General features: G+C 41.8%; 1 protein-coding gene across 6 annotated transcripts in view; it reads right to left on the reverse strand.

The window, feature by feature from the left end:
• FER (FER tyrosine kinase) overlaps nt 1-26,992 on the reverse strand; it is a 314,315-nt gene that overhangs the window by 279,005 nt on the left and 8,318 nt on the right. For 4 of the 6 annotated variants that reach the window (XM_075602010.1, XM_075602022.1, XM_075602041.1 and 1 more), the window contains exons 2-4: nt 22,515-22,613; nt 20,208-20,312; nt 3,003-3,279 (exon numbers count right to left, since the gene is read on the reverse strand). In XM_075602010.1, coding sequence (XP_075458125.1) covers nt 3,003-3,209 — 207 coding nt within the window. In that variant the 5' untranslated portion in view covers nt 3,210-3,279; nt 20,208-20,312; nt 22,515-22,613. Of the gene's footprint in view, nt 1-3,002; nt 3,280-20,207; nt 20,313-22,514; nt 22,614-26,992 lie in introns of those variants that run through there. The other 2 variants (XM_075602017.1, XM_075602032.1) reach the window with 2 other exon arrangements.

Here is a 26,992-nt window from a genome sequence, read left to right on the forward strand (position 1 = left end):
CTTTAAAAGTGCATGAAATATAATTTTGGTGGATTGCATGTGGAGGTAAAAAAACGTATTTTAGCACTGAGATAAAAGCAGCAGGAACTGGTGAGGTGCTGGAAGTGTGGTATAAACAACATGGAGGAGTCAAGTATGACACTTCGACAACTGGCTTGTGATATCAGGAGGAAAATAGATGTATCTATTGTCAGGCATACGGTTAGCAATATGGGGAGGAAAAATGATTTGTTCTGTTTTGTTCTATGTTGAGTTTGAGGTAGCGGTGGAAAATTCCTGAGAAGATAAGTCTTTCTGCTATCTACACGAGTGTGGAGAGATGAGAAGAAGTTAGGTAGATTTGGGTGTCATCAGCAAAAAATGTGATGGTGAAAGCCAAATGACTGTTTGCCCAGGGAATTGATATAAAAAGAGAATAGACCCTTGAACAGAGCTCTGTGTAACACCAACACTGAGTGGGCGGGGAGAATAGGAAGTGTCAGCAAAGGAATGCATGGAAACTGAACACTGATAGTAACTGTACTCATTGTAATGCAGTCACGTTTCAAAACTGCTCAATATTCCATCATGAATGAGATCCCAGGAAGCCTGAAAAGCTCAGCTTCCCTTCACTCTCATATCTAAGATCCCAGTGAGTGACACTATTATTCGATACCATGTGGGTAGTCCAATTAACATACAATTATGGCTCGATGGCACGGAGTCAGATTTTCTGATTCAGTATAATACTGTATATGCGCATACATTTGTTTACATTGCTTTTTGGGCCAATTGTATCTGAATGATTAAAATATTTAGGACATTAGTTTGATGTATTTTGCTCTTTTGGGTAATACACGCATGTAACGCAGCAAATAATTATTTTTTTAGAACATGAAAAATATATAAATTTTAGACATTACATTTGTCTTTTTTGAACTGTATAGAAACATCAGATGTAATCACATCAGATGCAAAAGAGAGAAGAAAAAAAAAGTGTGTGTCATCTTCACAAGCAAAATAAATGTAAAAAAAACCTCCATATTCCAAGATAAATACACACAAATAATGAAATTAATAAAAAATATATTTGAATTGGGGGTAGGGGATAAGAAGGGAAATCCTCTAACAGATAGAAACACGCACAGATAATACCCGTTTTTACTTTGCCAGTTCATTAGAAATTCAAGGGATGATTTTTTTTAAATATAAATCTTTACTATCAAGCATGTTTTATAACAGTCTTCATATCCAAAAGAAATATATTGAACTGCAGAGGCTCGAATGATTTTATTAGGGATAAAGCGAGGGGGACATGATGCAGAACTCCACTATCGTCATCATCAATCTGCCTACGTTCAGATATTTCTCCTGTCAATTCTGATTTTGACACACACTTGTTTCAATCACCCTACTAGAAGATGAAACTAAAATGCAAAGCACTGCAATTACTTGCAAGCTCATACAGCAGAGAAGGGAATAAATAAAATATTTATAAGGGTGGCTCTTCTTTCGGGGCCCTTTGTCAATATAGAATGACCTTAAATTCAGATTTGTTCATGACTGTTCTCTCTAGCTCAATGTATCCATTTGCCTTGTATGAAAGAACTATCCTTTAAAGAGAAAAAAAAGTGTTACTGCACAGCAACATGCAGAAGCTGAGCAAAGCCGACAACTCATCTGGGTAGACAGGGTACTACATGTTTTTTTGGCAGAAGAGATTAAGCCTTTAAAGTGGTACCCATGTGTGTATCTTGCAGTGTCCTTCTTTCCCCTTTTAAACAGGGCTGCTATTAATTATACACGCAAAAGAGCAGCATAATGAAGCAGGACATGATTGGACAATTTAAAGTCTGCAGGATATAAATAGTGCTGTTACCCCGTATGGATCTACGTCACTGAGGAAGCTAATTTGCGAAACGCGTCTGACGGACTTTGGGCATCACAGGCCACCGTACAGAGGAGTGAGAGCACAATTCCAGTTTGGCCAGCACTACGTCCGGAGCGCATGCGCATGTGCGAAAGGCGGGAGCTGCGGCAGGGAGAGAGACAAACGGGAGGAAATCCGGTCTGTGCACGAGTTCCGGAGGACACCCCTGCTGTTAACTGCATCCTTGCATTACCATCTCACCAGCTGGAACAGAGTCCACAAGAGACGATCAAATATTCTGGAGGACGATCTGTGGAGTCTGGATACACCTCCTCTCTATGCCATTAGTTAATGGCCGCTTATGAGTTTTCAATCTCTTTTTAAATTGTTGTTAATAAACAGTGTTATACTATGTTTCCCTTCTCTTCCCTAATTTGAGGTACCATCAAGAGGTCCCCCCCATCCCCATTTGAAGATTTGTTGTCCAAATGTAAGTGCGTTCCTTATAGAACTCCATACATTAATTACTGTGTCTTTATCACCCCTGATTGTGGTCCCTTTCTTTATTTTACTTTGCATGTGTCCCGGAATCACGAGTGGAACCACGCGCCGGAGGATTCCCCCCCCCCCCCCCTTTTTTTAGACAGGGTACTACGTATTCCCATCCCAACATTATCTCACTGATCTAAATCTTGTAAAAGCTCACAATAGTTTCATCTATGAAGAACTCTCACTTTGGTCGCCTAAAAGATATCACACCCTAAATTCACAAGTCTTAACCCTATGGAAGGAGCTACTACGTCAGGTGTCCGATAGACCAAAGGCCGCAAGACATAGTAGCTATATACTAAAGACCCTGCTAGATTTTCTATGGGACATCTTGTACGCCATCTGTCACTCAAGAGTCAGTGACAGAGTGATCACATGATCGCGAGTGCGGAAAAGGCATGGCACTGGGTTAAAGGCACTTTACTCAAAGAGCAAAACAAATCACAAAATTCAAAATACTATTAAGTTCAATGTACTGCACTTTGCCAATTTCATAGTGAAATGAATCGATTAATTTTAAAAAAAATAAAAAAAATTATAGATAACTTTACCACAGTCTTTAAACTTCTGTTTAGATCTACAGGGGGAGGGAGGGATGTCTTACCTTGGACACATTGCTAATGTAATCCAGCTGGGGTGCACTATCCTTATCGACTTGGTTGCAAAGATTCTGCAAAGTTGATGCATACTCCTTGTCACTTTTTATCCTTAACGCCATGAATTTCTTCACTGTCTCCAAGAGCCGCAGTTCCCAATCTTGCAGCTTCAGCAAAGCATCGTGAGAACACTTTAGCTCGCTGCCAAACCCCATCTTCACCAAGGCACTTTGAAAGTCTGGTGATGACAGAGAGCCTCCTTTTCGTCAGCACATAACCAGACCTCTGAAAGAAACGAAGACAGAAATTAAAATCAGAAAGAGGAACCCATTCACGCGTTATTAGTGCTTACAATGCATTTCAATGAATAGCAAAGAAGTTCAGATACAAGCCTGAGACCGGTGTTAGAAGTTAATTATTTTAAAACTATGCTTTGCTCCAACTGTGTAAACCATGTTTGTAAATGTTGACGTCAAGGATGTCAAGCACAAAAAAAGAGGCATCACATATTACAGGCATACCCCACATTAACATACACAATGGGACCGGAGCATGTATGTAAAGCGAAAATGTACTTAAAGTGAAGCACTACCTTTTTCCCCACTTGTCGATGCATGTACTGTACTGCAATCATCATATACGTGCATAACTAATATAAATATAACGCATTTGTAACAGGCTCTATAGTCTCCCCGCTTGCGCACAGCTTAGGTACAGGTAGGGAGCTGGTATTGCTCATCAGGACGTGCTGACAGGCGCATGTGTGAGCTGCTGTTTGCCTATTAGGCGATATGTCCTTACTCAAGAGTGTACTTAAAGCAAGTGTCCTTAAACCGGGGTATGCCTGTATTGAGGAAGACTTGCTGCGTGCTTAGATTGTGTAGGTGCCGAAGGAAAATAAGATTAGAAAACTTAAGTCTGGCACACAAAGATTATGTTTTGGTACCTCCCCCGAACCCCCCTTCCCTTTTAAATGTTGGTGTTCTTTCCCCCACCCCTTCCCAGAAGTTTGTAAAATGTATGTAAACTGCTGTGAACATTTTCAAGAAAATACAAGTTTAAAAGAAAAGAGAAAAAAAAAAAAAAACTTAAGTATGGCATTTTAAAAAGGTATCACATTGCTTACTAAGCTCCACGGTCACTTAATGTATATAATGGCCCAAGAAAGCAGACTGTACGTAGTTAAGATACTGAGGTCTGTAGAAGGAAACCACTTATCACACTTATATTGGGGAACAGACAGAATTGTGCAAGTTAAGAAAAACAAAGTCCAAAAATAAACCTAACTACGAAACTGCTAAGCAGTCAAATATTTATTTTAAAAAAATAGATTTAAAAAAAAAAACAAAGCAGATATGTGGAAAAACGTAGATCTAAAAATAAAAAAATTATGATAAAAGAACACAAAAAACAACAATTTTGAGGCGCATGCGCGACCGCAAGGAGCATGGTTTCTATAACCTGAAAGCTCCGTGCCCCGCTCAAAGATAACGAAAGATAAAACCTATAAAAAGCATCAACATTGTCCGCGGTTATCACTAGCACGGCAAGAAAGGCACTGGGATGTCAAAAAGAGTTGCTAAAACCCAGAGGAAGAAGGGGTAACCAGACTACTTCAGCGGGACCAGAAGGAGCAAAGCAGACCCCGCAATGGCACCGGTTTCAAACCCGGGCTTTGAAACGGAGCATGAGGGAGAGGAGGAGGAGAGCGATAACCAGGAGCTGCTACCGGTGCGGCGGTGTGACTTTAACCGCCTCTATAAAGACCTGAAAACACTTCTACAGGCCGAGATTAAAGAACTGAGAAAGGAGGTCGGCAACTTGGGGGAAGAGGACGGGGGACCTCGAGACACAGCTAGACCTAACAACAAAAACAGTCAAGAAGAATGCAAAGAAAACCAGACCTGCAACACCAAATTAACGAATTGAGGAAAGACAAGAGGACGCAGAGAACCGGGACCGGAGAAACAATATTAGGATCAGAGGAGTCCCGGAGACTGTGAAGACTTTGTGTCTTTGAGTCTTTTCCCAGAGAACCCTAAAGAAAAGTTAGAAATGGACAGATGCCACAGGGCATTAAGAGCAAGGCCGCTTCAAACCGAGCAACCCAGAGATATAGTGCGGCTGCACTATTATAGCACCAGAGAAGCGGTGCTCCAGAAAACGAGGTCCATGCCCGTAACAGAATTCGATGGAGCCCGGTTGATCCTTTTCCAAGATCTGTCCCCGGCCACCCTACTGAGAAGAAATATAATGCCAATAACAAAAGTACTCAGGGACAAAGCTATCCGGTATAGAGGGACCTTCCCATTTGGGCTGATGGTGATCCGAAACTGGAGGCCGGTTACAATGAGGGACCCAGAAGGGGCCGCATTCCTGCACAAGCTAGGCCTCAAAGAAGCCCCCAGTGGAACTGCAGAGGAAGCAGAAGCCCCAGAGCCTACCTGGTTGACCGTCGGAGGCTCCCCCAAAGCACGGGTCGATAAGGGCTGAAGACAGTTAAGCCAGCAATCCTACATGCTGACAAAGCAACAAGTTGGGCCAGTTTTACAGTTAAAAAGTTCCCCAAATTTTATCTCAAGTTGGAGTCAAGTTGTTGTTTAAGGGGCGTTCTAGAGGCAGAGGATGCAGAGACTGATTACAATTTGATCGAGTTACACCCCCAATAAACTAACTAGAGACGGTTCCCTTACCTCGTGTTCCAGACATGGCGACCGAAGAAAGATCGCGGAGGCTGAGAGAAGGCCATGGAACCAGGAATACGAGGGCGGGAAGAGAGAGCGCGCCTACCTCTGGTATGGCGCGAAGCAGAATCCAAAATGGCGGAGACCGGATGAGCATCACTCCGAGGAGGACCAACAGCGGCCATCTTGGAGGGAGCGGATGTAGCAGGATACCAACAACGTGACGTCAGAAAAGAGCACCTAAGCCCGGAGGAAGTCCACAACCCGAAGCAACGGAAAGGAGAAGATAGCCGCGGAACTCCCGCCGGGTCAGAACAGACCACGAAGAAGCCGCCTACAAAGAGCAGCAGTACAGATGAAGCGGAAACCAGGGGACAATAAGAGGGAGGGTAAAAGAAAAGAGGGTAGTGGAGAAGTGAGCGGGAGGCGGGCCTACGATGAGGAAGGGGGGAGTAAATGTCAGGAGAAGGAAAGTGAGGAGAGAAGGATGAGGGAAGAGAAGAAGAGGCGGAAAGGGTAGGCGGTAGAGATTGGAGTAAGCAGCTAAGTAAGACAGAGGGGGGAAGTGAAAGCAGCAAAAACATGTAAAGATCTGAGAGAGGAGGAAGGATGAGCGGTGGCAAGGAAGGGGGAAGAGGCGAGAAGCATGGTAAGAAAGAGGGAAGGTGAAAATGAAGAGGGAAAAGCACAGGTTAAAGGACTAGGAGCGAGCAAAGTAAGATAAGATGGAGGGCAATAAGCAAGTAGACAGAAAGGAAGGGGGAAGTGAGGAAGACAGATAGGAGCAGAATAGTAGAAGGGAGTTAAGCGAGAGGAGAGTCAGGAGAAGGTTTTAAACGAGGAAGTATGGAAGGTAGGCAAGAAAGTGGGGCGAAGGTAAGTAGAGCAGAAGGAACAACGAGGTGTACGAGGTGGAAAGGGGGGGATAAGACAGGGAAGAGAGGGGGGATGTGAGGAGGGGAAACAAGAGGGAGGACGCGAAGACAGCAAGAGAGGAAGAGAGAGAGATAGAACAATAGAAAGGAAAGAATAAAGAAGTAATCTAGGTAGGGAAAGGAGGGAAGGCGAAGAAGAAAATAGAGGGAAAGGTATGTTACAAGATAGCGCGGGAGAGTAAAAAGGAGACAGAATAAGAGATGGAAGGGAGGAGGAGAGGTGAGTATGATGAGAAACGGGCCGGGAACAGAAAGGGACACAGAGGGGGGGATCCGAGGGATAGGAAGGATGGTCAGGAGACAAGTAGGAAGGGAAGAGGGAGATGAAATAGAGGGAGAGGGAGCGAGGCAGAGGAGACAGTGAAGGAAGGGAAAGGGGGTGAGTCGAGAGGGCAGGCGAGAGATTAGCGGAGAGAAGGGAAGGAAGTAGGGTCACAAGGAATTACAGAGACATAGATGGTAGACTGGAAGGAGCCGATAATCCAGACTAGGTCAACCGACGGGCATAGGTAAAGCCTGTACGCAAGACAAACAAAAGGTTAGACAGCTCGGTTGTGGCGGCCAACATAAGGCCGGTAGGGAACCATGGGCAACATCAGACTAAGAAAAATTACATAGTATAGTTACATAGCCAGACAAGATAAACAGGGGGTGGAAGATGTTAGCAGGAGTCTAGGATAAGAGATTATTATGAGGTGATAATCTCAACAGTTGTGTTATGTTAGCGTTTAAAGGTTAAGAGGAGCGGAATATGGGGTAGATATAGCTTTCGTTAGTGAGGTTTTAAATATAAGAGGTTTCAAGAGCGGGACAGGAGTAGAGACGGAGGATCTTGCTCCGAAGTCCGCATGGGCCTAAAGCTGGAGACTGGGGAGGTACCTTCACCAGGGCTCCGGCGAAGACCTTTGGGTCGAGAAAGAGGGGAAAGGTGGTAAGGGTGGCAAGAGATCGAGGTCCACCTTTGCCATCCAGCACCCAAAGGCGCCGGGATGGTTGTGCCGAGGCTCCAAGGACAATATGTTTGTGTTATTTGTGTGGCTGCCTTTGTGATCCCACCCAGTTCCCCTTTTGTATCTCCCCATGCCCCCCCCCCCCCTACCCAGGCCGAAGGTAGCAGCCGAGCGAAGATGAAGGAATGGAATCCTCAAATGTGGAGGACCGACATCTCGGAGACACAGCACAACATAGAAGCATAAAGTGCAACCATCACAGATGAGTAGAGAAATAATTATACTCACATAATGTAAAGGGGTTCAATAGCCTGATCAAAAGAAAGATTGCATTCAGGGATTATAGCCGTAAGAATGCCGATATTATTTTCCTTCAAGAAACACACTTTTCCATTACTAGCCGCCCAAAGTACATGGATAAGAACTTTAGGTCGTTCTATTTGGCCTCGGCGCCAGTAAAAAAAAAAAAAAAAAAAAAAAGCCATTCTGGTCCACAATAGACTGTTGTTACAAGTAGACAAAACATACACAGACAAGGAAGGTAGATACATCATACTGACAGGGACTCTACAGGGACAACCTCTCACGTTGGCTTCGATATACGCTCCGTGCGAGCAAGCACCAGAATTCTTCACTCTTCTTTAATAAACTACATAAGGTTGCGAGCGGTAGTACTTTCCTAGCAGGAGACCTAAATCGAGCTCTAGACCCAGACTTAGACAGATGTACGGGGACTAACCAAACACACAGACAGGACATACTAACGATATCCCAGGGTCTAAGAGACTGCCAGTTATTGGACATTTGGAGGGTGCAACACCCAGGGATCCGGAAGTACACCTTCTCCCATCCCCACAACAGATACAGTAAAATAGATTATTTCCTGGTGTCAAATAGAGTGGTCCCGGTGGTCTCCCGTACAGGGATACATGACATTTCTTGGTCAGACCACGCACCTATTGAGCTGCGGTGCACTCTAAACTCGCTAGACAGACCTGGAGCCAATTGGAAGCTCAACGAGCTCCTGCTGAAAATCCTGGCAACGGAGGAGGGAATAGGGGAAAAGATCAAGGAGTACTTTAGTGTAAATGAAGGTAGTGTGACATCACACTCCACACTTTGGGAGGACCATAAGGCTACCCTTAGGGGGATCTTAATGAATCTGGCAGCTAGAAGGAAGAGGGGAAAAGAGTGTAAGATAAAGGAGCTGCAGGAGAAGTTGACACACCTCTCTGCTCTTCACAAAGAAAATAAGCAGTGGGACACCCTGAAGGAGCTTTCTGACACCAAAATTAAGCTTAATCTGTTGCTATCTTCCCAGGCCGAAAAAGAGTTGGTTTGGTCTAGACGTAAATTCTACGAAAAGGCCAACAAGCCAGATACCCTACTTGCCAATAAGCTACGAAATAAACTTCCAAATTATTGCATCTCGTCAATTCGAACACATGGGGGGGACCTCACCTCCAATCCTAGACAAATCGTAGAGGAATTTAAACGATACTACGAAACTCTCTACGATGGAGATAAGGTCAGCCACAATCAAAAGAAAGGAGAGAGCTTGAAGAAATTTCTAAAAGAGGTGCACTTACCCAAATTGAGCAGAGAGGAAAGGGTAGCGCTGCAGGGGTATTTCACCATGGAGGAGCTAGCTGAAGTAATAAAGTCACTTAAGCCAGCCAAAGCGCCAGGCCCGGGTGGCTTTTCAAATCTATATTATAAAAAATATCTTAAAATTATAGCTCCTCATTTATTGAAATTGTTTAATGCGATAGTCGTAGGGGCCTCCTTCCCAGCACAAATGATACAAGCGTCAATCTCACTGATCCATAAACCTGGAAAGGACCCGGCAGACTGTAAGAGCTTCCGGCCCATTTCCCTGATTAATTCAGACATCAAAATCTTCTCTAAACTACTAGCAAACAGGGTGGGTCACGTTCTTCCCAGGTTGATCATCGAGATCAGGTAGGGTTTATCAGGGGCAGGCAGGCGGCAGACAATACTAGACTGGTAATAGATTTGATCGATCTGGCCAAAAAACAAAACATCCCGTCAATGGTACTAAGTCTGGACGCAGAGAAAGCCTTCGATAGGATAGATTGGCACTACTTAAGAGAAACACTGGAAGAGTTTGGCTTTGAAGGACGCCTGTTAGGGGCTATATTAGCGCTATACAAAGGCCCTACGGCAAGGATAATACACCAGTGCTTCCCTTCAGAGCAGTTCCACATCCATAGTGGGACGAGACAGGGTTGCCCCCGCTGTTATGCGCCCTTTGTATGGAACCCCTGGCGGCACACTTTAGATTGAACCCAGATATTTCAGGGATCTCAGTAAAAGAACAGTCACACAAGGTGGCGCTGTACGCGGATGATGTGATTTTGACATTATCAAAACCACTTACCGCTCTGCCCAATGTCTTCGAGATTCTGGGGAAATTTAACCAAATTTTGGGGTTTAAAATTAATCAGACCAAATCAGAAGCCCTCAATATAAACCTACCGAAACCAGTGGAAAAATTGATAGATCTAAACTTTAATTTCAAATGGCAAGCCTCCGCTATCAAATATTTAGGGGTATATATTACAAAAGATTATAAATCCTTATACAAAGCTAATTACCTTAAATGGTTTAAGACACTGGGAGAGGATCTCAGGGTATGGGCGGGATATGGCATCTCCTGGTTTGGGAGGATTCATAGTGTGAAAATCAATCTCCTTCCAAGGGTGCTCTATTTGTTTCAGACCCTACCAATACCTATAGTTCAAGCTGACATCCTCTCGCTCCAGTCGCGAATCATGCAATTAATCTGGAACCAAAAAAGCTCATGAATTGCGAAAGCCATCCTAAAGAGGCCAACAACGAAAGGGGGACTAGCGGTACCTTGCTTGTTGGCGTATTACAAAGCGGCCCAATTATGCCAAATTGTCCAGTGGCACACAGACCCGGACCTGCGGAGATGGGTGGCACTGGAGAAAGAGTGCAGTGCACCGGTTGAGTTGCACAATATAATCTGGCTACCCAAAAAGTGTATGAACACAGTAGGAGTGCCGTTGCAGGCCATAGCAAACTCTTTGGCGGTGTGGAAGTCCTCCAAATTTCGATGTAATTAACCATTAAGCACTCCCTGATGACCCCTCTGATAGGGAACCCAGATTTCACTCTAGGGACGATTAGTAATAACTTTTTGATCTGGACACAGTCAGGATACAAACGACTAAAGGATCTGTAGGGGAGAAAACATTAAAACATTTGAGCAGATTAAATCAGGAAAAAAAAAAAGTTACCAAACACTGAATTTTTTAGATACCTCCAGATCAGAGCCTTTTACAACAAATTCCCAATCAGGCCGACAAGGACAAATTTTGAGCAGCTATGTTCCAGAGGAACGGACACAAGGGGACTAACATCTAGGATGTACAAGAAAGTGGTCTGTCCTGAGACGCCCGATGAATTACGACTTAACTACATTAGACAGTGGGAGACTAACCTAGGGGAGACTCTAGAGGATGAAGACTGGGACCGGATCCTGCAAGCTGCGGCCAAAAGCTCGATATGCACAACGTTAAAGGAGAATGCATACGAGGTCCTTATGCGCTGGTATCACACCCCACTAAAACTTTCTAAATCTGTCAGAGGATACTCCCCGCTCTGCCCAAACCAGTGCGGGGAGATAGCTGACTTAAGACACGTGCTGTGGTCTTGCCCAAGATTGGTCCCGAAGTGGGAACATATTAGAGACTGGTTACAAAGGATACTCAACTTAGAGATCCCGCTGGACCCGTGGTTGTTCCTTGTGGGCAGGCGGATCCAGTGAGTGTCAAACGCGACACAAATTTGTTGCGCATTTTGCAACTGCCACGAGATGCGAGATCGAGTTGTGGAAGCAATCTGATCTACCAGTAATACCTAAAATCAAGAACAGAATTTGGCATGTTTGCCGGATGGAACAGTTGACCAGTTTGGTCAACGACACTGGCTCAAATTTCATAAAAAGTCTGGACGCCTTGGTTTGCCCACACAGATATCCCGGGGGTAGATGCCGCCACAATATTGCACTGATAGTAATAAATACGTTCTCCATTAACAAAGCAGGATTCACGACCACATAGCAACGAGACAAGTAGGTCACGTAACGAAGGATGACAGCGGGCAGCTGTGGATCCAGAATCGATCAGTCGGAATTTGAGGCCTAAGAAGTAACCAACGTTGGCGCCGAGGCCAGCCCTCCCCCCCCCCCCCCCTCTCTCCCCAATGTCTTTCCCTTGTCCTGTGGGTCCCGTCTGTCTCATCCTGTGCTACGGTGTAGTTTGTCAATGTTGTCTCATGTTTGTATGTTCTCTCGAGTAACAAGGGCGTGGTCAGTTTTTTTTTGTACTTGACAATGGTTTGAGACACACTGTATAAATTGTAAAACCCAATAAAAACAGAAGTTATATAAAAAAAAATTGAAAAAAAGGCAATTTTCCAAAGCTTTATAGGACTAAAAATCCAGCTCTTAAAGAAATCCCTATACAATGCACATACAGACTTGCAGTTTAAGGTTTGTGTAGGCTTCTTCTTTGCAACCAGTCAAGGGGTCCTTTTCAGTTACATGCTAGAAACCAATCATTAGATCTCTGCATAATTTGGTGGACTTCTGTATACACATCTTATACATGCACATGTCCTGTGCACACATTGTGCAGCCATGTTTTACAAGACATTCAACAATCTTCTTTAAGGGATTTTGCGAAATGAAAACGGATCTCCACATTTTTTGAATGGCAAGTGCTTTTAACATATTTGCTAGATCCTGCTGTTTCTTAGACCATACAGTTTGCATTTAATAACTGCAAACCCCCTGGTATATGCAGTACCCGAAGAGAGGATAAACTTAATTTAACACGGAGATGCATTAAAAAAAGCCTGTATGCTGTACTATGTATCCTTTTCTGCACGGATACTGGGAAACCAGTCAGATTCACTATTATGACATCAACTTCACCACCACATTAAGATTACAAACAATATCAGAATTTATATTTTTTTAAGCAAATTTTTTCTTTGTTCCTGCTAATTATTAAAGCACGGGTTGTATCCTTTATAACGTTTCGACCTAGTGGTCTTTATCAAGTGAACAGCTTCAAAATAAAATAAATTAGATTGACAAATCCGTTGTGCTTTACGTTGCCCATCTTCATGTACTGATGGAGTTTCTGCAGGCTTCCACTCACTCGCAGGAGCACCATAACGGTATTACTTTCATTTACCAATTTTGTTTGGTGTGCAGCATCTACCTTATCTCATATTGTATCCTTTATAATGCATGAATCTCAAGTAAATATTTGGTACCATGACTACGTCTTTGCTGAACATTTATTTTTACCTCACTTGATCTAGGTATTCGTCTATATTTTCAGCCCCAGGAAACCAATAAACTCAACTTTAAATCTCCCAGACAAGAACATTTTAAGCTAATCTTAAGTACAACAGCAAGACTCTGATCAGACTCAATCCTAAATCATTGAAACAAGCCCTCAAAACTCACTTCAACAATTATCTTCCTCCTGACATTCGCAACCCTTGCATCCTTCGTTAAAGCAGCAGTCTCCCGAAACTCCCCGCCCCTTTTTATATTACAGAATGGAAACCTGGGTGTCCGCCGGAGCTTTTTGTAGTTTGTGCAACCCCCTACTTCCAAAGGCACTTACCGATGAAGTTACCAGCATTAAAAAAAAAAATCCTCAGACTAAAAAGGTAGAAGCCTCAAATGCACTCAAGTAATTATGTTAAAAAGTAACCCATCTTGCTTGCCCTGGAGGGAGAATTACACCCTGTAACTTCACTGGTAAGTACATAGGGAACCAAAAGGGCCTGTGGAGCAGGGGGGGGGGAGGGAGACATTCTTCAAGCTCTGTGGGACCCCATACCTAGTACCATTGCTGTAAAAATATGAAAATAAATAATAGTGGGAGGTGGGGAAATAGAGTAGGGGCTATTAGAGCATCCAGCTGCTTGCTTCAGGGCAAGAAACCCGTAGTAACATTTCACATAATAACCTTGCGTTTCCTCTCTACCTTCCCTTTACAATGTAAGCTTCTTGGGGTGGGGCCCTCTGTAGTCTACCTATTGTACCAATGTTTATTAATGTCACAATGTTACTGCTATGCTCTTCCCTGCCCATTGTACGGTGTTATAAAACAAAGGATAATAAAATGACATACTATCCCACGCCACAAAACTATACTGGCGAACGTTACCAACTTATCAAGGAGACTCCCTGGAAATCTGTGCTCATGTTGCTTTGTCTCTGAAAAAAGCGTCTCTAAACCCAAAGTAAATTGGAGGAAACTAAGAACTCTCACTCATTTTCCTCACAAATCTCCCCCAAAACGACCTTTTACACGTAGCCACCATGTACATTTGATTTTTGTCAAATTTGCCCACAAATAAACAGTATCTAACCCTTTATTCAAGCTAATAATACAGTAATCATAACAATAGTACAGCCCACATCATACACTTTCTCCTTCAGGAGTGCTGCATAACCGTGGGGAGGTGTCCAACCTGAAATCTGGAGACCGGTGGTTGCTAGCAACGGGACGCCTAAGGCCGTGATTATAGTGAGTGCGATGGTGCACAAGTCGTAAACAAAATTCAGGACTGCAATGAGGCAGCCCATAGTGCAGGCGACCGGGCGGCGGACTTTGTTTTAAAAGACAAATTATTTTGTCTCTTCGCCCGATGGCCGAGTCACGTGAGAGGTTCAGCCAATTAGGCTGAACCAGCCAGATGACAAGTTTGCCACGCTTCCCCAAATCGCTGGAAGCTCAGTTCACCCATCAGTCGGGCGACATGCGATCGCAACGCCATGCGCTCCGTTGCACACCTACTATAATCTTAGGCCGCGATACCAAAAATCGCTGGCGGCGTTGCCTCGTGGCTGAAAAACAAATTAAAGTAAACATACCTCGCAAGCTGCGCACACTGCAAAGCGTCAGCCGCATGAAGAGTCTCAAAATTGTTTTTTGAGGCAACGGCCGCGTCTCGTGAGTGGTTCAGCCAATGAGGGCATACAGCTCCCGGCCACGCCTCCACCACACCCTCCCTATCTTCTCTTCTCTCCCCTGCATGTTCAAGATGCCGCTCGGCAGCAGCGCAGGGTGATGTCATCGGATCGCGCTGCCGCTCATCGGCATCTCGTATAACCAAGGCTTTAACCTTAAGAAATCCAATCCATTGATGGAATCGAGTCCACACAGGAAGAAGCGCATCATTACACGCGAAACGTACTACGTCGGTGCTCGCATATCGGCAATGTCCTTTGTCTGCGACCAATCTGTGGGCAGATTTAAGTGGGACGGTTTTGCCGACTACCGGCGCCCTCCATCCCGCTTTGCAGCTCTATTAATCCGTGTCATTCAAGGAGATCTCTACTCATTTAAACTCGCTCTAATGAGTAAGGTTGAGGGTGCCATAGGGACCATTTCTTCCCCTCTTGATATATTCACCTCTCCTTGTCTATCTAGTATATGGGCCAACACACAGACCAGAGTTGCCTCAGTCGCATTACAATATCTGTGGTGCTGTGCCCCAACAAACACAGAGGAATTTAACCCTATTTAATACTTTTCTTGAGCTGCACTTGGCATTAAGCCTGCTGCTAACACTACAATTGTAAGCAGATGGCTTGCTACCTGCCCTGCCAGGCTAGGTCTTCTCTGATCAAACAATAGTTTTGTTATCTTTCTTATTAATCCGTTGTTTTTGTAACCATATTCACATTTCTTGTGACATTTAGTCCCTGCTATCCCTAATTAACAGGACCTTATTATTTGTATCCAAGTATGACCAATATGTCTATTTACATATGAGACGGTTATAAACACACGGTATGTTGTATATGTACATTTGTCACAACCAATTATTTTATTGAGCATTCTTATTAAAGTGTTATGTTTCAGCATCTCATCCACATTACTGTATCCTGTTTCCCCTGTTGTCTATTAGGGTGCAACATTTACAGGATTTTCTTTTCTCTCTCCCTTGTTAACTACCACCAATTACCCCAGTTAGCACCTATACCATTTATTTTGGGGCCAGAGTTTGAGTGTCTCCTCCTAGGGACACGTCTTTCATATTCTCACCGTGTACATTATCTAAACTACCACTCTTTCCAGAATTACAATGAAAATTACGAGATATATAAAAACTTCAGAGGAAAAAAGTAATCAGTTTTTAATATTATACATTCAAATTCATTCTGCATCCTGAGTTTGCAGCAAATATATATGTTCACCATAGAGCCAAAACGTACTTCTCCACACAAAAAAAAATGTGATGCCAAGCTTTTTCACTATAGAAGTCAATAATAGTAAGCAGTGTTTAATTATAATGAGATGGCAGGCTTACTAAATCAGTTTAACATGCATCTTCAAGGATGGAAACTGTAGGCAAAATTATTGAAACTGATATATCTTGATATCCAAAAGCTTAAAAAAATAAAAATAATAAATAAATATCGAAGCCTGAATCCTTTAAAACAAACAAATATCAATGTATAATCTATTTAAAACATCTCCATCTGTGTGACTTTTTTGGCAGTCAACACCCTTACCCTTATCCAAGACCAATATGCTGTGACCACACGCGCGCGCACATGAACACGCACGCGCGCACACACACACACACACACACACACACACACACACACACACACACACACACACACACACACACACACACACAGTTAATTACAGCCTCCTCAGTTAACCCTCTGATTATATTATAATTCCCCCCCCCCCCCCCAAGACCCCAGTTACACCCTTTCTTCAGTCCTCAAGAAAAAAACAAGTCAGGTTTTAAGGATATACCTGCTTCAGTACAGGTAGCGCAGTCATTGACAGAGTCACGGATTGTGCCATGTGCTGAAGCAGGGACACTGTTAAAACCTTACCTGTTGGTGGGCCTTGAGGACTGGGAGTTGGCCACCCCTGATTTAGACCACACCTGTGAAAGGTTCTCAGTTCCTGCACCCTAAGCAATTGCCTCTTCAGTAACATTTTGGTCCCATCGCCCACCTTAGACTAACATCCACTCTTTCAATACCAATACATATCAATTGGCTTGGAGATCCATGTTCAGCTTGCTTAAAATGCATACACGATCAGTACCCACAAGGTTATCTAGTTTTCAAATGCTTGATTATGTTGACTAATGTGTTTATTTAGCATTCTTGTTGTACAGCCCACGTACTATTTTGAACACCGACATGTTAATAAATAAATTACAAATGTAGATACAAATATATTCGGGGTCAATACAAGGAGCTTTCAAGAGAACTATTCATCCCACTGGCAGTACAAAGGACCCAGGGGCATCCCTTAAGGTTGGAGGAAAGGAAATTTCACTAGCAACAAAGGTAAGGGTTCTTTACAGTAAGGGCAGTTAAAATGTGGAATTCATTACTCATGGAGACTGTGATTGCAGATACAATAGATTTGTTCAAAAAAAGGTTGGACATCTTTTTAGATAGGAAAGGTATACAGGGATATACCAAATAAGTATACGTGGGAAGGATATTGATCCAGGGATTCATCCGATTGCCAATTCTTGGAGTCAGGAAGAAATTTATTTTTCCCCTTATGAAATATCATTGGATGATATGACTATGGGTTTTGTGTTTGCCTTCCTCTGGATCAATAAATATAGATATAGGATAAAGTATCTGTTGTCTAAATTTAGCATAGATTGAACTTGATGGACGTACGTCTTTTTTCAACCTCATCTACTATGTAACTATGTAGATGAACATTACAAATATTAATCCTATTTTTCTTTTAACCCATATATGGGTGATTTATGCTTCTGCATCCTAGGTGTTTTTGCAGGGAGAACAAAGCCCATATCTATCTATAATATCCATTTACAATATATATTCAGCACATCCAAGAAATATCATACATATTGATTTATACCTAAGGGTCAACTATTTTGTGTGAAAATATTGTGATATGCCTGAAGAAAATGTAAAACAGAATAAAAACATTTAGATGTCGTTTTTCTGATGCTCCCATGAACTCGCTTATTAAATAATGACGATGAATACCAAATGTTTGAGGATCCTTTAGTTTTGTAGTAATTTAATGTACACTACATTTATATAAAAGTTCAGTATAGTTCCCTATCAAAGAGATCCCTGTTCCACCATCTGTGGTAAAGTGAATCTCAGACTTAATCAAGAGCCTCTCTTGTACTGTGCTACTGAATGCACTTTTGTGAAACTCCATCTGATTTGTGCCATGTAAACATGAAATCATTTCTCACATTTCCATTTTAACAGCTTGTGAGGTCTATTATTTTCACAGAACGGGAAATTATGATACACACACACACAATTTATTTTATTGTTTGATACCTTTCCTAAATCGCAACTAGAACATGCCTGTGCAAGGATCTCTCTCGGGCATGCAGCAAATAATTACAGCTAGATACACATCACAAGACACAGTGGCCATTATGGGTTTTTGGTTCACTATTCTTTTCCATAAAATTGACTCAGAGTGAAACAGTAGCAAGTTAGTCTTGTAGGATCAGTCCTACAAAAGGAGGATAAACTACTTTTTTTAAAGAGTGAATTAAAGCAGCTTTTCCAACTACTGTACATGTATTTTATTTTCTCTATTTTTTTTGTAAAGCATGTGACAATGTATAATTCTACACTCTTACCTAGGCTGGCAAGCCTGTGGTGATTCTGTTCTAAATCTGTCAAATTTCTGATTGGTTGCCTAACATAATTGGAGCTTCAGTCAGTGTAACTCAGCAGCTACAATGTATCCTTATATTACTATGGTAACGTTATCTATTGTTACAGTTCATAGCACAAACTGCTGGGAACATTTGCAACAAATTATCCAAAACAGGAATGGGTTGGAAAGATCTTGCATTGCTTGGGAGGTGAGTTAAAGCTGCAGACCAAGCAATATCCCACGTGTTTTATTTAAAAAAAATATAATAATAATTTCTGTACTATGAAAAACAACACTGAATGACAGTTTTAATGTATTATAATGTAACAAGCCTTTTTTTGTTTCTATAGCAACCATTTATAAAGTCACATCCCCTTCCTCATCAGGCTCTGGCACACCCCTTTGTGAACCCTGCCCTCTCACTAACAGAGCACAATTGCATCTACTGTAGTGACTGCCTGGTCACATAATCTTCCCAACAGAGATTTGTCATATTAATATGCAAATGTGTTCCACTGACTGCAGAATACTTCTCTGCAGCCATTTAGTGAACCCGAGCTGAATCTTCGCCGATCGATCGGCAACTTACCTAATTACTTATTGTGTGGACTGTATTGATGCACATATTAAAAGGGGAGAGGGGAATATTAAAAGAAAAAATAATAATAAAAACGGCAGCTTGGACTGATGCTTTAAAACCTGCTATTAAGATCAAAGGATGCATTAAACCTAAAAAAAATGGCATTAAGACTCGAGGGGGAAAAAAAAAGTGCCACTTATCTAATACGGGAGTGCGCAAACTTTTCCCTGCCAGGTTACCATAATGACGCGACGCTGGAAGGGCACGCAAGTGTGTTATAGATGCCTTGCATGGTCCCCCGGCATTTAATTTAAATGCCTGGGGGGAGAGCGTGGGACCTCTATAACTGCCGCACCCTCCCAGAAAATCTAGCACCCCCCTGGGGGGCACGGCCCCCAGTTTGCGCACCCCTTATCTAATAGAACTGATTTTTTTATTTATGATACATATAAGATTTCACATGTTTGCCGATTTAATTTAAGTAGCTTCCTTAGAGAGATTTGAGTCAAGTTAAGAAGTACAATGATTCCCTTATGTACTTAGTGAGTAAAAATTTAAAAAAATCTGTTTTTTAGGTCATTTTAGCTGGTAATTATTGATCTACCCGTATCTGTTTGGCTTATAGTAATAGAATAACTAATGTAAAGTGAACAAAGGGGAAGGGGGAAAAAAATGTAATCCATGGGTGTAGTTACAGAGGCCTCGCGCAATCTCCCGGCATTTAATTTAAATGCCTTGGGGAAGAGAGCGGGGCCTCTTTAATCGCTGCGCCACCCCAGAAAAATCTCACGTCCCCAAGTTTGCGCACCCGATTTAACCAATACATACAATAATTTATAAACTGTCTTATTGCAAGAGAGATTAGGTAAAGGTCTTAAAAAACACTTCAATGTTTTTGTTATCATAGAGACATTAAAAATACTGATACCGGATTGATAATAGAAATGTAAAAAAATAAAACAAACATCAATCACCTATGTTAAACCCACGAAACATGCCACAGACCTTGATCTTAGGGTGAACTACTTATCTTTTACTTCGATTTAAAAAATAAATAAATAAACCGTTTCATTTCAAACTTCTCAGAACAAAGCAATAAAAACTGAAGTTAAATAAGTGTAAATATTGCCATAAAAACTACAAATAAATCCAAAAGTGTGAAACAAAAAGGCACAAATTATATTCGCATTTAGCTCTGAGCTGCAACACTTAATCAGCACTTCAAAACCTGAAGGGAAACAAATCCCACGAAAATTGAGAATTAAGAGGAAAAAGAGGAACATGGTCACCGGCTGTGAAAAGTTGTCATTATGTTTTGAATGTTAAAATATACTTACATTTTCTCGCCGCTTGTTCCTCGGCAGCTGCGTTCAATTTCTATGCCTCCTAGCTCCAGATATCCAGGTTTCCTGGCTGTCCACGTAACTAGGTGCTCTCTTTATCTAAAAACAATAAGGCAGTGTTCACAGAGGCCAAACACATACATTTTACAGTACAATAAAACCCACCTATTTGCAGTGGTCTGTGGTTATTCCAATTTCATAACGTACATGTCTAATCACAATGTGCAATGTTGCTGCCTTTGGTGTTATACAGAATAATAAACTGATGAAATATGTGCGAATCTCCAGAGACACATTCACAGGATGTGGAAATTACTATTATTAAGTAGACAATGAACTCACATTTAGGCTACCAAAACATGCTCGTTTGAAAAAAATAGAAGATATTAAATATGTATATGTGTTTCTTAAATGGTACTTGGACGTTTGTGCTATTGATGGTTTCAGAGGTAGTCCTTCCTAGGGCCAAAGTGTACTAATGCCAGTGAAATGTAAGTGGTCACATCTGAGTGATTGATGTCATTTGTACCCACGACTAACAGCTACAAGTCTTTAAAACAAGCTAAAGTGCCCAGCTTCACACAGGTTGTCATAATCAAAATTACTAATGCCAGTCAAAATAATAAAAACCTTCAGTATCAGCATGCATTACCTCTGTGACCTTTTCCTTTCCTCACCTCTCCCTCTCCTCCTCTTCATCACTCTGTCCCACCTCCTCCCCACTCCCACTTCCGTTTAATACCTTAAGATGTAACCGATTCTTTCTGTCTCTCCTTCTCTGGCATTCTTGCTTTCTCCTCACGCCTCTCTCATTCTACCTCTCCCTCCCCAATGGTCTTCCCTCCCCTACTCCCTCTCCCCAATGGTCTTCCCTCCCCTACTCCCTCTTCTCTTTCTCACCCCACATCTTTCTCCCTTCCATCACTTTCCTTTAAAACATTATGATGGCCCCAATTTTTCTCGCCTCTCATCTCGCCTCCTTTCCCATCCCTCTGCTCTCTCCCACCCATCACTTTCCATTAATACCTTATGTTACACCCAATTATTTTTGCCTCTTGCCTTCTCCAACATTCCTGCTTTCTCCTCGTGTCAACTGACTTCCTCCCTTTCTTTATCTGCTTTCTGTGTAAACGTTATAGCCATCTGCTTTCTATGTAAACTTTATAGCTATCAAACTCTCCTTATTTGCCACCAGGCTATGTGCATTATGATGTCACGTGCAAGATACATAGCCTACCAGGTACAACACCCACTGGCTTGTCAGATAAACGTTAAAAACTCCATACAACTCATGTGTTTAAATTTAAAAACAGATCTAAGTTTAAATCATATAATGTTAGTATCTCGCCCCCCAAGCATGTCTTACTCTGTATTTAATGTTTTTTTATTTGTGTTAATATTCATGATCTTCTTAATCTGCAGCTTCTGAGGTAATCATGAGAACAGTTGGGGCGGCGCTGGGCTCTGAGGGGAGAGCCATTTTAACCGCCCGGATACTACAAGTCCGATGCTTTATTTTTTTCCCAGGAGATACAAGTGTTTCAAATATTAAAAGTGAAAAGAGAGTTGGAAACGGAAAGAGATGTGCCAAAGTAAAAAAACAGCGAGCAGAGTGGACTGCATTAACATATGAAAGAGATATTTGACATTTTTCAAGTTCCAGAACTTTCTCAATGCAGATTTGCTGAAATTACTGTAAACATAATATCATAGAAATAGTACAATTTATCTTTGTATTTTACGCTGCTGTGTGTTTGTTAATTTACATAAACCGGAAAAACAAGTTCGTTTTTTTTGCTTGGTTAGAATTAAGTCATCTTTTATGACAGTCCCCTCTATTTCTCTAGAACAGTGGTTTCCAACCTTTTTTTGGTTAAGAAACCCTAACATTACATTGTGATTTTTTGCGGAACCCCAACCCTCTCTAATAGCGTGTCTGAGATCAGAAGAATTGTAAATTCTTCTGTATTTGGTACATTTTTCATATAGATCTATGAACCTCTGTTGAAAAACACTGCTCTGGACAATGTTTCCCAATGAACCGGCTTTGAAATGTGTTGCTGGTCCCTCTAGCTACAAAGGGGTTCAAGACTGCTCAGCAAAACTTTGCAGCTTATTTTTGCCCATATTTTTGCAGGAAGGAGCTTCTTTTGTGCCAGCTGTCAAGTGGTTACAGAATGTGTAATGTAGACTAAACACTACTTAACCCTTGCATCTCAAAAGCATTCAAAAAGAAATATCGGGCTTGCTTCAGTCAGATGACAAACGAATAGTTTGCATCCTTTAGGTTCCGTATGGTACCTAGTTAATTCATTTCCTTGCATGCCGATGCTGGAATATTCAGGCCTGGGGACAACTTGATGCTGCTGGACACAAATCCCGCTTGCATTGAATTCCTTTCTGAAGACAGAGGAAAACTAGTATCAGTAACATCCGTTCACAAAATCTTGCTTCAGGCTATGCATATACAACACAAGAAATTCAGCACTTGGCTGGGAGATACATGTGTGCATAAAAACATATCAAACCATCTACTGTTTGCAAAGCTCAATTATCCAAGAACAGTTTCTATACATAAAAGTATAACGATCTTGGCTGCACTGTTTAACAACTCCCTGCTGAAAAACTAGTTTCAATATTGCCTAGCCTACTTCACACTTGCATGACATGAAAAGCAAGTAGGACAATATTAGATTCCAGTGTGAATCAACTGGAAAACATTGTGCTATGCAAATATTTCACGTTACCGCACATTTTTTGTGCCACCTGGCTTTAGGGTTTTATTTTAATAAAATGTAGGACATACTAATCAGAGGACACGCACAATAAACAGGAATCTCAGGACAAATGTCAAACATCTTTTTTTAACCACAACTGGCTGAAGGAATGGCACAGGGAGTAAAGGCACCGAACGAAAACGGACACCGACTTAAGCAGCCTGGTTCGAATCCCAGTGTCCCCTCCTTGTGACTTTGGGCAAATGACTAGATCTTCCTGTGCCTCACCAAACAGATTGCAATCTGCCCGGAGGGGATTGTGCCTGGAACATGCTTTAGTATAAATTGTGAAGTGCCTCGAATCCCATTGGGAGCAAAAAAGACTATATTAAATTATTAATTTAATATAATAATTATTAAGTTATTCATTTAATATAATAATTATTAAGTTATTAAAAATGCAAGTTAATGAGATAGTTTGGGACACAGAAACTCATGCTCTGTGCGGTACTGAAGATATTAATTCCTGTACGATCTTGAGAATTTCGCTGGCTATCCTTAACTTTACATTCCCTGTCTGGATACTGGCAGGAAAAGATTATAATTCACTTGTGAAAGGAAGGGGTGAAATTGTCCTGTTTGATGGATAAGTCCCCTTCAGCGCATTAAAGGGATAACACAAAACACATTTCTACAGAATTACAAAGTGAGAAGTTGTGGTTCTGATACAAGTGAAAACCAATTTTGAAAGGCGTTTTAGTGCGGTAATAGATAAAAAGGTTGCAAAGTAACGTTTCATTTCTATAACAATCTGAATTGTTACACCCTTTAACTGCTGAGGATGTCAATACCTTACATAAACCAGTAGCATTACTAATGCCAGTGCCTCCTTAGGCTATACTTATAGTGCGGCGACGGTCACTGGAAAATCAAATAGAGATGACTTCCAGCGACCGCGACCAATCCGTTCCGCGCTTACTATAAGCGCATGCGTCGGCGGAAATGCATTTGTTTTGCCGCAACGTCGCGTTGCTGTCGCCGGCACTATAAGCGCAGCCTTAGAAAGACTTAATCACCCATAAATAAAATTTTTACTTCTCCACGTCCTGTGAAATAAATATTTAATTCCCACCAGATCAAGAGAAATTCATTCTTACATGACATACAATATGGTCATCGAGGTTTACTACAAGTCTAATAAACTATAAAAAGTGTCAACTGACAACTTAATATGGATTAATCATACTTTAATTATATATTTTTTTTATTTAGAAAGCCCTAACCGCCTACATTCAAGCAATCAGACATATGACTACCATTACTACACTTCAGTCCTTTGTGGAAATGTGCATTTAACCGTCATGCCAGAAGCGAGTGCTTGGGTCTTCTTAACAACCAAAGGGTTAAAAAAAAAAAAAAAAAACCTCATTGATAGTAAAGTAAGGTCAGCGGAAGCCACATTGCGCACGGTGTGTGAGCACAAGATTATTTTCTTTAAGCAAAGTTGTGGTCCTGTTTAATTTAATAAAATGTGCAAAACAACATACACAACAACCTTGATGCACAAGACTCTAAGCAGCGAATCCACTCAAACATGTTCTCTTTATGTGAAAGTGACTGTCAGAGGGTTTGGCAAGTTACTGCAGTTCTGTTCATTCTTTCCCTGCTTCTGGACTGAGTTATGAACGCCTAGAAGACACTGTATGTACTTTAATTAAGACATACAAAATGCAGGAATCACTGTGATATTAAACCCCTTCCCTGTCAGAGGGGCCTGTAACACATTGCAGATGAAATAGTAACCTGAGTGGTGTCTAATCTGAAGATGCAGATATGCTTCTTTGTAGGTTTATTGGAATTGGCTATTTATCTTGTTGCACATGGGGAAGCAGGCAGGACACCAGGCTGTTACATTTACTTATTACCCAAGTGGGTGTGACCAGAATTTTTTTTTTTTAAACGTCACTGTTTGAGGATGCGAAATAAACCCTGTGGCAGATGGTTGTAGGGCATCCAACAGCATCCTTAACCAAGGGTGTATTTAAAAATCTAGTCATACACACGCACATGTGTTTTATATTATATCTCTAGAGGGGATTTCAACCACAGTTCACTTAAAAAGAAGTGGGTTTGTTTAACGAGTTTGTTCTAGCAAATAGCACCAATTTACCCATGAAGCACAAATCAAAATAATTTGGCATGGAGTGCAAACATCCAGTTACAATGAAACAGGGAAATGGGTAGCAACTGCCCCGACATTTGATTGGCACCATGCAGTGCGTTATAATCTCCTACGGATTCTAAAAATGAGGGCTCGAGTCTTATCGGTTTCCTGCCACATACACACGTTACAAGTCAGAGACAATACATTTTAAAGTATGGAAAAATTGTTGATTTAACGCAAAGAAGATTCCGGATTTATTAAACTCAGCCTTGGGTGCCTACACTGCCCGGTTATGAGGTTTCTGAGAAACTGAAGATACCTTCTGTGGCAGCCAGAAAATTAAAAGCAAAACTCCCCCATTTACCTGATGCATAAATAATCCAAAAGTTGGGTTTATAGGTAAGATATAAGTTGTCAGTGAATCATGACACTCCTTTCTGCACATGCACTGGAGAATCAGCTGCGCAGTCTAGCCCTGCCCAAGTATATGTCAGTGCTTTTAATCAGGGGCTTCCAAGGGTATCCCTAAGCTGTTTCCTGCAATTTGCAGGTCAATTAAAAATTGTACCAAATACAGAAGAATTTACAATGCATCTGATCTCAGACGCGCTATTAGAGAGGGTTGGGGTTTCTTCAGAATATATCATTTTAGGGTTCCTTAACCAAAAAAAAAAAAAAAAGTTACAAAATGTCCCACTTATATAGGTCTTAGATTTGGTAATGCGGGACTGTCTCTTTCTCTGCATACAGCACACAAGTGTAATTACATCAATAGTGCAGACAAAGTGGAGAGTGTAGTTTCAAAGACTGTTGATGTATAATAATTGAACATATTTGGCTAGTGCCTGTATCTTTTGCTATTTATCTATGCCAAGCATTTCAGGAATGAAATACAGAAGAGTATCTAATAATAATAATAATTATAATTTGTTCTTGTATAGCGCTACTAGTTTTACATAGCGCTTTACGAGACATTTTGCAGGCACACATCCCTGCCCCATGGAGTTTACAATCTATCTTGTTGGTGCCTGAGGCGCAGGGAGATAAAGTGACTTGCACAAGGTCCAAAGGAGGCAACACCAGGAATTTAACCAGGTTCCCCATGAAACTCAGTGCCAGTCAATGTCTTTACTCACTGAGCCGCTCCTCCCATAATCTTCCTTTAGATTGCTTATGTTTACCATTAGGAGCACAAAACAAAAACCCCAAGAAAGTGTGGAAGGTAGTCTTGCTTCTCTCTAGTCAAGTGGAGAAAGGTTAAAAACAAGTGAAAAAAGAACAGGTTTCTAGGAGCATAAATGGAAATAACACAGACTTCCGTGCACAAGATATTGAGTGGAGGATGCTACACAAACTTCAGCCAGTTCTTGGAATGTAAACCTGACATATCCTTAAATACCATGACTACGTAAGTTATTAAAACACAGGATTCTCAATGGGATTTAAGACAACTGGTAGCACGACCAAGCATGTCTACAAATGCTTTACACTGCATTTTGGCCCCTACAGAAAATCAAAGCGTTTAAGTAAAGGTGCAAAGAGTCCCTGCTGCATGTTCATTTCTTGTTATAAAGATTTCTTTCAAAACTTAACAGTAAGGTGTTTTCGCCTCATTTTTTTTTTCAACTGTATATTTGATTCCTAAAGAACAAGCCCAAAACCCGCATTCTTATCTCCTCTCACTTAGGCTAAGGCCCCGCTCCCTCAGTCAGCGCGCCCGCACTGCAGAAAGGCGGCGAGCTGACAGGCACAGACCGCGATATGCGGTCTGTAGGGAGCCGGACGGGAGTGGGAGGGGGGGGCGTGGTTTGAGCGGAGGGACCCGCTACTCCCCCCCCTCCCTCCACGGGCTCGGTCTCCCGGGCTGCAGGAGGGAGCTGCTGCGGGCTGCTGGAAAG

Source organism: Ascaphus truei, chromosome 1 (genome assembly GCF_040206685.1).
Source record: "Ascaphus truei isolate aAscTru1 chromosome 1, aAscTru1.hap1, whole genome shotgun sequence".
NCBI lineage: Eukaryota > Metazoa > Chordata > Amphibia > Anura > Ascaphidae > Ascaphus > Ascaphus truei.